General features: G+C 33.5%; 1 protein-coding gene across 3 annotated transcripts in view; it reads left to right on the top strand.

The window, feature by feature from the left end:
• Positions 1-11,489, top strand: part of LOC118190572 (carbohydrate sulfotransferase 1-like) — a 250,812-nt gene extending 239,323 nt beyond the window's left edge. For all 3 annotated transcript variants that reach the window (XM_085808640.1, XM_085808641.1, XM_085808643.1), the window contains one exon: positions 3,176-11,489. In XM_085808640.1, the coding sequence (XP_085664766.1) occupies positions 3,176-4,176 (1,001 nt within the window). In that variant the 3' untranslated portion in view covers positions 4,177-11,489. The remainder of the gene's footprint in view (positions 1-3,175) is intronic.
• The last annotated feature ends 4,298 nt before the right edge of the window (positions 11,490-15,787 follow it).

Genomic DNA, 15,787 nt, shown 5'->3' with positions numbered 1-15,787 from the left:
AATAAAGAAAGTTTGGAGTTTCTGTCCTTCGTGTAATAAATACTAAGATAAATTGAAAATAATAAATACTTCCTGTAATACATTCTAAAGGAAAATGAAAACAGTTAATGAAGAAATCCGATATTTGTGAAACAATTTCGCTTTCTAAAGAGTTTAAATCTTACATTGCTATTCAAGAATGTCATTATTTGTTCATTCATCTTTTCTCTCCTTGTGTTTATTTGTCTTTTTTTACTTTATAATATTCTTTTGCCTCTTTCCACTTGACAATTTGCTACTGATGTTTCTCTCTTCAATAAAAGATTATTATCTTCTACTCAAAAATAGCTCTTTGAGACATTAACCACAATACTCTATTTAGTATTAGACATGTCTTGAAGAGTCGCATCAAATGCATGTTCATTAGAAGAAACTGTTAAATTTCCTGATCCAAAATTATCAAAAAGAATGAATCCAGAGTTATATTTGTGTTGCAAGATAAACAGAAAAAGATATTTTCCTTCCTTCCCCAGCCCAAGAGATAAAATTCGAATGAAATCAGAATACTTAAAACCAAGAACAAAATATTTGAGCCAGTCATACAATGCACATTTCAAACATATTAGCTCATAATAAACTTCCGTTTCTTTTTAGTTGTTTAATCTTTTATAATAGAATTATTACATTTTCACAGTTAAGTTCTAATTCTGTTTCCACAGAAAAAAAAGAGAGAGAGAGAGTTTATTCAGCCATCATCTACTTTTCGTATAATTTTATACAAATGACGATTAGAAAAATGAGGTAGAATACATGAATTAAGATGATAAAATCTCGTACTTTGCTTCTTGAAGATTTATTTGTAATTTCATTAACTCTTATTAAAACTCCTTCACTTGGAAAACTAGAGACAAACGTACGTAGATTTTAATATTGAAAGCGCATTTTATACCGACTAGATCAACAAAACTGAAGAACTCTCAGAAACTATTAATTAAATGCATTTATTTCTTGTTTCTGAGAGATAATTAATTAATTTTTCCGCAGTAACAGAAACATGTAAGTTACTTTGTTGTAAAAGTAGTCCTTCGTTGAACAGGTGAAATCTTTCGGGTTTATTTCTGAGCTGAAATGGGGAATTTTCCTTCTTTGTCTTTTTTATAAACAACACAAAATATTGCATCAGAAAATATATATATTAAAATATTTAATATATGCAGTGATTAAAATAGTTAACAGTTTTAAAGAATAATAGCAATAAAGTTTTTCTATGATTATATAGTGTAATTATGCTTACATGCATGAAGATGGGGAAACTGTTAGTAGATTTTTTTTTAAATGTGAAATATAGTTAAACGGCTGCGCAAATCGAGGACACAGCAGCCGGAATTGTATGAGACATTTTTAACGGCCAGATTCTATGGATCTAAACTTTATCCACCATTTTCAAACTTTTTTGTCTTTAGGCATATCTTCAACACTTGTAGTTCTAGGTCCCTCTTCAGCTCACTACCTACTCATAACGCATAAAAACTCCCAAATATGTTTTGTTGTTGTTCTTTTGAGCAATTTAAGAGGCAAATTAAAGTGAAACTAAGGAATCATCACTTAAGTTCAAAAGGGAACCACGGCCAACGTGGCACGATAAAACATTTCCCAAGAAAATATGCATAATGAATACAGATTTTGAGATACGAAGTGTTGCTGTATAAGTAATATCTATCTTAACTTTTAGTAGTTTTCTTAACATCACTGTTATATTCCTCTGATACTTTGTTTACAAACGTCAATATTTATTTTGCTTTGAATTAATTGAATTAACCCTATGGATATAGTTTTTGCACTTTTAATTGAAAGCAAATTATCTTCCATTAGCTCCTCATTGTTAAAGAAGTTAAATACTAAGATTTTTTAAATTAGTTTTGAACTGTTATGATATCGCCTGAGTACTCCTTTTTTATTCATTTTTAAATTGCTTACAAATTTTCTAATTTATTCTGTAAATATGTGACGATAACTTTTAAATTCTGTCAACAGTTAAGCTGAAATGTCTTGTCTTCAGATGCCTCTGTCTAAATTATTTTTCAAACCAGTAGATTATGAAAATTTAAGTTGTATGAGAAAAGAGTTAAATATGGGAGGCTTTTAACTGCACTAGATGCTGCTGTAGAGTAATATCCTTTTACTCTTCATGGCCAACGTACTCTGTTACCGAACGAGGTTATTATAAGGGGTAATGTTAATCCAGCGCTTTAGTTTCTATCCAGGAATGGTTGGGAAAAACAGTTCAAATGTCTGTTCAAGCCATCCAAACACTGTCTTGATAACTGTTGAGAGACAGATCATCTGTTATTAAGCATCACCAAGAACAAAACTTCATTTTCCTCATTATACTTCAATTTGTACCACAGATTGTGCTTTATTGAACTTCCCGTTAATTTCAGCTATTAGTTTGTAAAATTAGTATTTCCCGGTAACTCGTCGATACAGTTAGGGTATCGCATCTCACCATCAGAGTACAAAATAGAGTCTGAGTAAAATCTTGAATACTTCAGATACTGAATTACAGGCACATTTAGTAAAAAACATAAAATTCGAATACAAATATTGCTTAGTCAGTAATGTCGCTGGTAATGCGACCTAGGTCGAATCGTGGTAAAAGGGTTATCTGGATGACAATTTTCCAGAGCTTTTTTCCAAGTGTAACAAGGACACAATCCACTTCACGAAGGCATGCCTAGCTTAATCAAATATCCTTATGTGAGTCGCCATAATCCCCCCTAATAAAATAATGTCTAGAGTGCTGCAATATATGTTAACGATTTTAGGATAGCATTTTTTAGAAAAATACTTATCCCGATTCATTTACTTATTAATATCATAGTTATTAATAATTATGTGAAAAAGCATGGGGTCGACTCCAAACCCACCAGAGTTTATCTGTGTAAATAGCACCGTAGTTCATAATAAAATAAGACTCTGTGTTCATGATTGAACAAAGATTTAGCAGAACATAGTGTTGTTGAAAATTAGTTTATGAATGTTTCCGATGAGTATTACTTTACCTAAAAATTTTATGTGAATGAATAATATTTTTGCTACATTGAAAGCTTCTCTAAAAGATTTCTATGCCATTCTTCTTCGGAAAAAAAATCTTGCTTTTTCTTATACATTCAGTAATATTAAATTTTCTTTTCAGGCTGCCCAACTTCTCTCAGAACATGGGTCAGCTCAACGAGATCACCTAAGCTTCATATACTTCTCTTATCCTACCCAAGAAGTGGGTCTTCTTTCCTTGGGGACCTTCTGCAGAGTTACTCTGGAACATTTTATCATTTTGAGCCACTCCACTACTTTGGGAACGTAGTGGCGCCTAACCAGTTAGACACAGCTCGCAAGCTACTGCATGATCTCTTCACCTGTGATTATCGAGATTGGGGTTCTTTTCCCGAATGGGCGTGGTTCAATAGTGACTTTTTAACTTTGAGGAGAAACAAGCGTTACTGGCAGATGTGCAGTCACAGGGATAGCTCACGTATGCTGTGTTATAATATTTGTTTTCTTGCAGCTGCATGCCGGAGCTCGCCAGTTCAAATAATAAAAACTATACGAATGGCTGCATCTGAGGCAGTTAAGCTTATAGAAGAATATAAGGATCTTAATTTAAAAATTATTCATCTAGTCAGAGATCCAAGAGGAACAATGAATTCTCGTCAGCAGAAAGATATTGCTATGTGGTGTGGTAAATACAAAGCTTGCTCATCGCCTAAAACTTTCTGCAATTTAGTAAATGAGGACTTACGTCATGCTTGTGAGCTGCAGAAACGTTATCCAACTAGGTATACTTTAGTTAGGTACGAAGACTTAGCTTTAGATCCACCTCAAACTACTGGAAAACTTTTTAAATTCTTGGATGTAGGGCCTGTTCCCAGTGAAGTTGTGCAATTTCTAGAAACTCATACTCAAGGCAGCTCGCATGTCAGCACAAATTCCTTTCTTCAGCCTCCCTACAGAACGGTGCGAAATTCGACTCAGGCAGCTTTAGAATGGTGTCGGAAGATGAAGCTCAAAGACATACAAAATGTTCAACAAAACTGTCATTTTGTTTTTAAGAAGTTAGGTTATAAAATGGTTAACAACACAGTAGACTTAAATGCCGAAGATATTATGGAAGAAGCATTTCAGTTTTGCTATCCTTAATTGTCAAAGTGAGTCTCTCTGACTTTGAAAACTTCTTGGAAACTTGTTATATTTATAGATAACAGATTCCGAGTGATGCTACAGAGCGTCATCTTTTTATGCTTATACTTTAAACGTAAAAGCTGCTATTGAACATTGTTATTGTGGATGATCCTAAGTCTTGTCTTCCCTTTTATGGAATTTGATCCCTTCTATTAAGCCATTTCGTGTCCAAAGGCTGAAATGTGATGGGACCAGTTAACTTTGAAATGGCATATAAATAAAGATTTTGATCCGGTTTTTGTCTTCAAATAGCCATTCCAACTAGATGCAGTACTGCAACATATTTCGGCTAGTGAAATGACGTGTAATTTTAGAAGAAAGAAAGCTGTGAGATTATTAGCTACAAGATGAATCTTGACATATCTCTTAATTTAAATAAACAGTTCGAAATATTATGCTGCTTACATATCGCTGATTTTTAAGTTTTGAATATAGATATGACAGTTAGTATTATACACATCATTAAAATTTAAAAGGCAATATTTTTAGCTAGTTGTTGTTGCATAAAATTACAGATGTAGCAAATGTAGTATTATGGAACCTACCTCTGTTATATTGAGATATAGATTGTCTTCAGTATTAGCTGCATTCATTTTTAGAATAAAACTGCCAACTAAATGTTATCAAATCGCATACATTGCATGGACTGGATAACATTTTCAAAGGATGCGATATCTTCCATATTGCTTCCCACCGTTTTAAGTGATGTCGAATCATCCAAGTGCCCATATTAAGCTTGTTTCTAGAACTGATATACTGAATGTTTGGGCCAGCAAAAAAGCATCTTAGAACAACTATTTATGACATTCTTTATTTTTCATTACCATGTACATCATGTAATGCAGATTTTGTTTTATTGCCTCAGCTAGTCGAATTTTTTAATGTTGTATTGCATTTTGTTGATTATTATCTTTTTAGTGTAAGTTACGAAAGTGAACAAGTTACAGATAGCTTCCATAAGAAAGATAATTTAGCAAACAAATGCAATTTGTGAAATTTTATGTCGGATATAATAAAGACATTTTACTAGTTCAGAATTTATCACGGAGAAGTAAACATAAACTTTTTAAAAAATTTATGACTTCAGCTTATCTAAAAAAGCATTTCCTTCATTAATCGAATTAAAATAACAATAATGCTTAGATTTTTCAGACTAGTAAAATAATATAAATATAGTAAATTTCATACGATGCTTGTAACTTCATATTAACAAAAAAAACTGTATATGAGTCTCTAAGTACACTTCTAGTACTGATTCATTTGATTTCCTGCCAGTTTCGAAACCTCTGTGTAAACCTATGAAGAAGTGGTTCAAAATGATTCAAGAGCTTATAAAGTTAAGAGTATGGAGCAATTCTTTTTAGAGCCTTTTTTGTTGTAAATAATTTAATTCAAACGTTTTATGAAAAGGTGCAAAAACAAGGGTTTAGATTTGGCATAACAATAATATTTTAAACCCAAAGTTTTTTTTATATTTTTGCTTACATTCCTAGTACTTTAAAGTGAATTGAAAATACTTTTTATATAATTAATATCAATGATAAAATTGAATAAAAGTTATATACCTATATGTTTGCTCATTTATGCAGGCATTATGGTAATGTTTTCATCGCATAACATTTTACTGTAATAAATGCAACTCCTAACATAGAATATGCTTTTCAAGAACCTAAAATTTACCATTTGTCTCTAACCAATGATTTCTGAATTTTTTATGTATGTGACATTCCATCATAGCTTATCATTCCACATTGATTTAATCATGATTGTCAAGCGTTAAGTAAAGCTATGAAAAAAATGTAGCTGTATATATATATATCTATATATATATATAGATATATATATATACAGCTACATTTTATATATATATGCAGTTGAAAGAGTTAAAAGGTAGTGGAAGAATACTTTAAAATGCACTGCCTTTAAAAAGTTAAACACGCAATGCAAATTAGCAATTTTTGAAAATAGTTGAATTCAAGTGGCAGAAAATTGCTGCGAATGCAGATGACTGTATGCAAATAATCATATTTTACAGTCAGTCACATTTGACTGATTCTGACTAATTCGGCAGTCGTAGAAGGTGCCCACATACTGAATGAAGAGTTTAAGAAAATTCATTTAAATGCTCATAAAACGTGTTTATAACTTTTCTAGAATAACCTTGACGACATTCGATTTTCTATGCCCGAAAGAAGATAAATGGCAGATAGTGAACACTCGCATGCTGGTAGAAGCATTAAAGTAGAACAAATTATAAGGTAGTTCTCCCGCTTTCCTAGCGTGCCTTCGTGGTGTAGTGGTCAGCACAATGAGCCGGTATTCTAGAAATGCGTGGCGCGATTCCCGGTGCAGGCGGTTGCTAATTTTTATCTCTCCGGCTTTTCCAAAATTAACCTAATGTCTCTACAGTGGCGCCCAAATTAAAAGGGTGTTGGATGATGATTCTCCTCACCCAGGATTTGAAGACTAGGTCCCTTAAAACCCTAGTCGCCCTTTAAAAGGGGGAGTATATAAGGTATTTCTCCCGCTTTCCTAGCGAAGCTTCGAAGTGTAGTGGTCAGCACACTGAGCCGATATTCCAGAGGTCCGTGGTTCGATTCCTGGCGAAGGCGGTTGCTAATTTTTCATCTCTCCGGCTTTTCCAAATTAACCTAATGTCTCTACAAGATAACCAAAAATGTCGTTCTTTTCTTCGGTAATGATCATTTCGAAATGTTTTGAATATAGAAACATTTTCAAGCAAGTCAGACAGCTGTCCAAAGATCTGCGCAAGGTCGCCCAAGGATTGTCACACCTTCTGAAGATCGGTATATTGCTGAAGGGACTGTCCACCCGCGTTCCAATATTTTGCGTTCCTTTAACCGCCCAGGCCCACCAGCGGCCGAGCGGTAAAGTCGTTGAACTTGGTAGTTCGGTCTGAGTTTCGAATCCCGTGAACGGGCTGGCTGCATTCGCGTTTTCATAGTTTTCCCCATGTGTAGCCTGTATACGAGCCAGTTTCCCTTAGAAGTCCTCCACGAAGGCATCCCTTCCCTTAGGCAGATAGCCCTAGTGTGCTTTGCTGTGATCTCAATAAACAAAAAAAAAAAAAAAAAAAAAAAAAAAAAACCCTCTAACCGCCCACTTTAGAGGCACAAGTTCTGTCGTTCATCATCTCAGTTGGACTGCATCAGACTGGTGTGACATCCTGCTCATAGACGTATCTATATTCACCCTGGAACCAGATGACAAGCATGTAAGGATCTGGAAAAAACGAGGCATATAAAGTCAGGTTCAGAACATCATCGAATATTAGGCATTCAGAAGTGGCAGCACCATGGTGTAGGCTTGAATGGGATATTCAGTCTACGCCATGGTTCCAGGTGTACATTTTTAAAGATGATTCTTTGAAGGTTGCTTGGTATCTGAATGAAGTCTAACACACAATTGTGGTACCCTAAACTGCAGCAATTGGTCCTGATTTTCTCCTTATGGATGATAGTGCTCGTCCTCATCGAGCCAACATCGTTAACGAATACCTGGATAGTGAGGGCATTTCTTGTGTAAAATGGCACTCGTATTTCTTCTGACCTTAAATCCATTGAAAAATTTTGGCATTCCCTCAGACGTTCTGTCTCTTCATATTTAATTCCTCCATTCAGTTTTAGACAGATGGAAACAGCCCTAATTGAGGAATAGTCATTGCTAACATCTGCGATGGTTGATACCTCATTGAAATCATGGGCAATTGCTGTAAAGTCTGTGTAAAGACCCGGAGGTTACATAACTTATTAGAGTAAATTTTATTTGTTTATAGCCTTAAGTTTGTAGCTTTTTAATTTGTTAAGGACCCAAATACGATGCCATCATATGATGTAAAGAAATCTAAAAGATTTAGGATGAAGAGATATACAGTAAATGCCGACGCGAACTTTCGTAACGCGATTTTGCATATCTGAGTTACCTTAGTTGTCTCCATTTAATATGTAGAACGTGAGAATTTCGGTTATATGCGGTATGCCGCAGAGCGTCGACTGCATTGCGATAGTTCTCTTTAGTGACTGGTTTGACAAATCATTCGTTAATGAATCAAGCGTTGCTTAGAACAGCAGAACCTGAATTGTAATGTTCTCCTAATTCTCAATAATTCTCCAGGACACGGTACTGAATCCCTCACAGTATTTTATCTAAACGTAGAGGTTTTATTCCTTTTACCGAACATCACTTCCTTAATTAAACCAATAATTCAGAGAATCATAAAAGCATTTGAAGCCTGTTATGCCAGGTATGCTTATATCTCAGAAAATGAAGCACTAGATGAAGGAAAGCATGACACCCTACCGGGATTTTGGAAGCGATTCAACATAAGACACTACATAGAAATGATTAAACTCACATGGGAACAAGTGAATTCATCAACAATGAATGCATACTGTCATCAGCGTTGGCCATAAGTTGTCAGCAATGTTAAAGTTAGATTAAAATACCGTAGATTGAAAATGAAGCCAAGATAAATTTGCAAATGAAAACTGCACAAATCAAGAAATCGTACAAATGAAAAACTGGTTGATCTTATAACACCGATGATGGTGAAAGCAATGCTAGTGAAGACGATAATAAGTCTTTTACATACAAGAAGTTAAAACAAATTGTTATAAAAAAAGGCATAGGAACTGTTTGCAGTGAACTGAATGTTAGGAAATGTTTGTGCTGTTGTTGCTGTGACTTATTTCCCTTTTTTTTCGCTTATTACGAGCTCCGCCCTAAGCATTACACGGAAAGGGAGGGATGTCCCGTGGAGGTCTTTTTAAGGAAAACTGGCTCGTAGCCACGTTACACATGGGAAAAACCACGGAAACGCCCATGCAACCAGCCCGTTCGCCGGGACTCAAATCGCGGACCAAACTACCAGTGTTCAGCGGCTTTTACCGCTCGGCCGCTGGTGGGCCACTTATTTCACTTGTCGGACAGTAACATCAGAGCAAGCCCACGAAATTCATGGTGGCAAGGACAGCAAGATTGCGCCTGTCGTTGGCAAGAACCTTTCGATCATTTCTGCTCCCAGGTTTGAAGGAGAGCACCGCCGGGGGGGACAGGTCTGAGGTTCTCCCCCATCTGCTACCAACCCTCGAGAAGACTTACAGTCTCATTTAGAGCGCCCGCACGCCACGCAAACACTATACATTTATAAACATCCATGCCTTCTCCGGGATTCGAACCCGAGCTCTTCAGTATTGCAGTAGGTTACCCTAACTACTATACCGTCTGGGCTGTGAACAGCTTGTAATGAAGAATGACCCACATGAAGAAAGAAAAGCACAGATTGAGATGTATGGAGAAACTTTGCACTTTTTACCGCGAAACGTTTAATGAATTGCTTCAGACACTGTACCAAGCAAAAATCCCCAATTATTTAAAAAAAAATTTGCACCACGTACCTACTTATTAAGCAGTAATAGAAATCCTTCCAATTAACATTTAACAAAATGTTAATTTCATTTCCCCCCTTTAATTATCATTGTATTTAAGCTTGTATTACTTTCTTAATCTAAAGTATACCTAACCCATTTTTCTTATCGAAAGTTGACTTCACGGAATGCAATTTTACCATATGCGCAGTGTGTTAATGACATAATCTTCGCTTTCATCAAGGTTTACTGTATATGCTTTTGATTCAAGCCTTTTTGAATCGTCATTCTAGATTAAGAAGGGTATAATAGTATTATTATAACACTATTCAATGATGAGCATGGACAACCTAAATTTTAAGATTCATGATTTAGTTCAGTCTTTGAGCTCTGAAAAGACCAAATGAAGCATTAATTTTCCATCATTCTTCACTCATTTTTCTCAGTCAGGAAACTGATTCACTAAAACATTTCAACTTGATTTCCTTTCCACTTATTTAGCCACTATTTCGTCAATTCTCGTTTTCGTCCAAATGTTTTTATAATATTACTACCATTTTATATGTGTCATACAAACCGATGAATTTACGTAATTGCAAAATATGAGCTCATTAACCCATTGTTTTGCATCAGACACCATTTTGACTTTGCGTGTCAGATATGCAACTGCACGTATCTACTTTGAAGTCAATAATTACCAGAAAATTTAATTTACTTTAAACTCTATAAGCCATGTAGTATATCACTTCTAACATACTTTCAAGCACTTTCAAGCCCACTGTATCTTGCCAGTGTTACCTATACCTTCATGAAAAGCACGATGATTTTGTTTTAATTCGCTTACTTGTATTTCATAGTTATAAACGGTCTATGATGTCTAAACAACTGAAAAGGATCATTTTTGACCACTTCTTCCCGCAGATTTCTCACTTGATTAAAATTTAAAATAATATTTTGATTTCATTTTGACTAACTGCAAGAGAGGTATTTTGATGTACAAATTTTATTTCGTGTTATTTTCAAAATAAATTATTTCTTTTGCAATAACAACCTCATTGCAAGAAGAAACAGAAAACAAATTAAAATTATACGATTTCTATCAGAATTATGGAAAATATTCTAATAATACTCTAGTATTCGACATATAACAATGAGTAATTAAAAGCATCTTTTATCTTTGTCATTTAGCATTTAAGAATAGTACTCAAGCAATGTTTTGATTTCATATTGTTTTATGAGTATATGCGTTTTTACAAATTAACTACATCTCTGATAACAGTTAGAATTCTAGGTTGAAAATGAGATATTGCTCATTTATGTCAAAATATAGTTCATGTCCTTAAATGCTAATAAACTTTCATCACATATATGAATGAAAAATTCCTAGAAACAATCAAATAAGATAACAGAAGAGTACATTTCTCTTAGTTATTATAGTTTAGTTCTAGTTATAATAACTATAATAAGACTTATAATAACCAGAACTGCAGTTTAGTTCTAGTCATTATAAGTCTTGAAAATTGTTTCAATTAGGTATTCAACAGTTGTTTTGCGAACTGAATCAAATACTTTTAACAATCCGGATATTGAAAGGTATTTTGTTATAAATACCTGAATAGCCTCTGAAGTTGTAAACAGTATACAATATAACACTTTCTATAACACGGGCAGTTCTTTTGGCTAACATAAAAAATGCTCCGCAAATGTTTTTTTAAAATAGGTAAAGTTAATCCGTAGTTTTTTGTCACGTTGCATATCCTCCATTTTTCGTAACATAAATTCTTCATACATCTAAAACGGTTACAGCCGAAAACATCGCGGCAAAAACATCGCAGACGAAAATGTCGCGGAGAAAACAACGCAAGGCGAAAACGTCGTGCTACAAAACATCGTGGGAGAAAACATCGCAAAGAGAAAACATCGCAGTTCTAAAACATCGTGGTACAAAATATCGTCGTCCAAAATAAAGCGGTTCAAAAATTTCGCTGTTTAAAAACATCGTCGTCGAAAATATCGTGGTAAAAAATAAAGTATCTAGAAATCATCGCATGACGATAACATCGCAGACAGGCTTTTTTCAGGCATGCTTTAATAAGTGTAAATGGATATTCCCATAATGATTTGTGAGCGCAAAATGGAAAGAACGATAATTTTTACTTTCATACTTTTTATTAACTAATAAATTTTTGCTGAGAAAATAAGAATGAAACTTAAGCATAGAAAATTAATGCAACTTATAGCACTTAATAGAATTTTAAACCGACATAGTTAACTAACAAAGGCCATTAATAAATCATTTTTATAAAGTTTTTACTGGTAATATTTCATGAAAAGTATAATCTATAAGTTACATTTAATTTTCTATGCTTAAGTTTCCTTCTTACGTTTTCAGCAAAAATTTATTAGTTAATAAAATATGTGAAAGTAAAATTTATCCTTCTTTATACCTTGCGCTCACAAATCATTATGGGAATATCCATTTACAGTTATTAAAACCTGAAAAAAGCATGTCTGCGATGTTATCGTCATGCGATGATTTGTAGATACTTTATTTTTTACCACGATATTTTCGACGACGATGTTTTTAAACTGCGATGCTTTTGAACCGCTTTATTTTCTACGACGATGTTTTGTACCACCATGTTTTAGAACTGCGATGTTTTCTCTTTGCGATGTTTTCTCCCACGATGTTTTGTAGCACGACGTTTTCACCTTGCGTTGTTTTCTCCGCGACGTTTTCGTCCACGATGTTTTTGCCGCGATGTTATCGGCGGACACCATCTAAAACACATGCGCTTCCTAACACACTTCGCCTTGTGCAGAAATAGTATTATGAAAATTATATTAGCGTATCCATAGCCACAAAAAGCCTGTACTTTTTTTCTGTGCACTGTGATTATGCTGGCATTTTGATACTCTATTGATATTTTGAAAGTTATCTTTTGCGACTATTATTGTAATTTGAAAAGTTTTCCTATTTTTTAAACAAATTTACCCCACAAATGCTTTGATATTTTCCTGTTGCATAACAAAAATTTGCTGTCTAATGTGGTGATAAATTTTCTATAAGCCTGTCCCCCAAAAAAGGACTTGGGGCAAAATTCTTTAAAGAAGATTAAATTGTAAATTGCAAGAATTTTTTATATTAGTTTTGTCACTAAACTTGCATGTGTTATTGTTTTCTGTTCACGAAAGAGAAGATAAAAAAGCACCTTGTTCAGATATTTTGTTGCATTATGAAGTTCCTTTTTTTTAAGATAATAAATCAGAAAGTCATTATTTATTAAAAGTATATGTTCATATTTTTATTTAAAATATTCCATAAGTTTGAATTTGTAATCAGTAATATTAAGTGTACTTTTTTCTATGTATTGCTCATTTTTATTATTCCTATTTTACAAAAATATGTGATTAAAAATTTTCTAATGTGAAGTATACAATTACTTTTCGTAAAAGCTTTACACAAATGTGAAGCAAAAAGTGTTGATATACCTAGTCAGTGGTTATTTGTTGTTTGATATTTATCTCGAGAATTTTAGAACAGATCTGTGTAATGTTACTGTTATATCAATAACTGTCTTATACTTGTACTGTTTTTCCCATTAAGCAGAAAAAAAACAGGGCTGATAAACAGCAAGCGATAGCAGAAGTTGTAGACTGGAGTGTAGTTTTACTAGTCTTTAAAATGTCATTAGTTATGTAGCAAAATGAATGTTTATTTCTAACGTCTGTTTCACAAAATCTGCTACACAACATTTTGAAGAGCCAGGTTTTGTCAGTTAATATTTTTCATAATTAACTAGGTTTTGTTTCTCTTGTTACATTACCTAGTAAACTTTTAATTATGAATTTGAATAATTCAGATTTCTGAAGCGTTTAGCTATTATCTTCCTTTATGCTCATTCTTTTCTCTTCAATGTTTATAAAAATCAGCAGTTAATTGTTATTGTATAGTATATATATTAGAGAATCTAATTTGTGCTTCTTGTATTGTTACATGGTCTTCATTCGATAAATAGTCTTGGATGCTTTTGAAATATCTAATTTTAATGTATAAAATATAACAATTCTACAGTTTACAAATTCTACAGCTCCAAGAACTGATTAAAAAGAAAGCAAAGTTAATCTTTTTTTTTTTTTTTTAAGAATTTTTATAAGTCTTCATTTTAGTTTGTAATTGCGGTAAATTGTTAAGAGTGACACAAAATTTAGTTAAGAAACCATTTCTCTTATTTGTGCTTCACTTACCAAAATGCTGCATGACCAGGACCTGAGCGTCAAAAAAGCAAATGTGACCGTGGCCCGGGCCTGCACTTACAAGAAGGCCTCCAAATCTTTTACATTATTTGAAATATGTTAACTTTTATGTATATTTTCAATAATAAGGCATCTACAACATTGATAAAAATTGGAGAGAGAGAGGTTTATTTTTGTGAATTGGGCCCTACTGAAGACCCTGTAAGCAATAAATCACCTGTATTAAAATACAGGCTTTAGTTTCTTTATATCTATTGTTTTAGAGAAAAAAATGAAAATGTCTTTATTTACAAGCGATTTAATCATTTCGTGCGTCTATTTTGAGCCAAAATCATTCCAGATATGAGAAATAAAGTCTCATGCTGCTGCAGTTACAGTAAACTCTAATTTTATACGAAGCAGTATTTGTACATGTGCGCACTTCAATAACGTTAAAAGTGGCTTCTTTCTAGATAGAATTTTTTCCACAGTGTGCACTGTTCTTTCGATTGTCCCCAAAATAATATGGGATTTTGAAAGGACTATAAATGCCTACAATGAAATAAATACAGTTTTTGTAATTTAGAAAACACTTAAGAGCGCATATCTTAGCCAAACACATAAAGCATTTTATTTCCTTCTATCATGAGGTTCTTTTAATTTCCGATAACTTTCATTATCTGCGAGTCTCTAGTTAGAAAATCAATCAGTTCCACTCTAAATTCTTTAATAACCTATGAATTTTACGTACTGCATTCCATACTGCATTCCTTCTTGAATTTCATATTGCATTCCATCTTGCGCTATCTTTCTTGCATTTGAATTCAAAGGAATAATAAGAATTTAGAAATCTGAAAGTCATTTCTAAAAGCCCCATGCACTGCCAGTATATACTGTATTTCGTGTATTTTTCCCTTTTTTTAAACTAATTTTATGGTTCAAAAATCAAGATGTGAAAATTATGCGAGTAACTTAACATCCGAAAACTGCAGTTGTAGTAAGAACATAACAAATGAAAAGTAGTAATGGATAAACTATTGGTAGTTGTCACAATATTATTTCTGAGAAACCTACATTCTAATAAGAATGCATAGTAATATTAACAGTATCTGACCAATATCTGAAGGTAATCGAGCCAGACACATTGTGCTCAGTCTCAATAACCTTGTTAAAGCCTAAGGTCACTTCACATGATTCAGTCTTGATCGCGGTTACCAAGACGGATATCCGAGGAACGAAAGAGAAGAGCGGAGAACCAAAGACCCGGATTCGAGAGATCAAAAGCATCAACACTAGATAGTGTTGCAATGAGCTGGAACGTAAATGGTAGAAATAGGGGAAATCACATATTTGGAAAGTTTTCTTAAGTGTAAGAACACCTGACACGTCCTGGTAGCTTAACAAAGAATCTGCACACATGCAAAGAAAAATCAAATGAATGAAATGCTAATACTAAAATGCAAATACAAGTTGAATACATTAAATAAAAATAATTAAGGGAATACAGTTTACAAATAACTAATTCTCAGAGCGAGAAACTATGTACAATAGAGGAAAGGCAAAATTATGCAAATATTTTTAAAACATTCAGTACTTAGCGCTAAAAGCTAAGGGGGAAAATACGCTAGGAAATACAGTATACTAGTTGATTATTAAAAACGCAATATTAGGTAATCTCTATTACGATACACAGTAGTGACCCGGGTTACACGCGGTGTGTAATCCAGTTTAGTGCCAAGCATCCAGCAGCAGTTTAGCTCCCAAATGAAACCTCTGTTTATTATGTGAAAATTCCGTACATGATTCCGAACTCTTTGTAAATATTGGATGAAGTTTGAATCAAATTATATTCCCATAATTTAGTTACACGCTTACACAGCTTTCTTATGGTAATTTTCTTTCCGTGTGAGTTCTTATTTCAGATTTTATTCTTTCTAATTTGATTA

This window comes from Stegodyphus dumicola, chromosome X1 (genome assembly GCF_044657685.1).
Source record: "Stegodyphus dumicola isolate Sdum_Otavi_A_Nest chromosome X1, ASM4465768v1".
Classification (NCBI taxonomy): domain Eukaryota; kingdom Metazoa; phylum Arthropoda; class Arachnida; order Araneae; family Eresidae; genus Stegodyphus; species Stegodyphus dumicola.
This window is presented reverse-complemented; position numbering and strand designations above follow the sequence as displayed.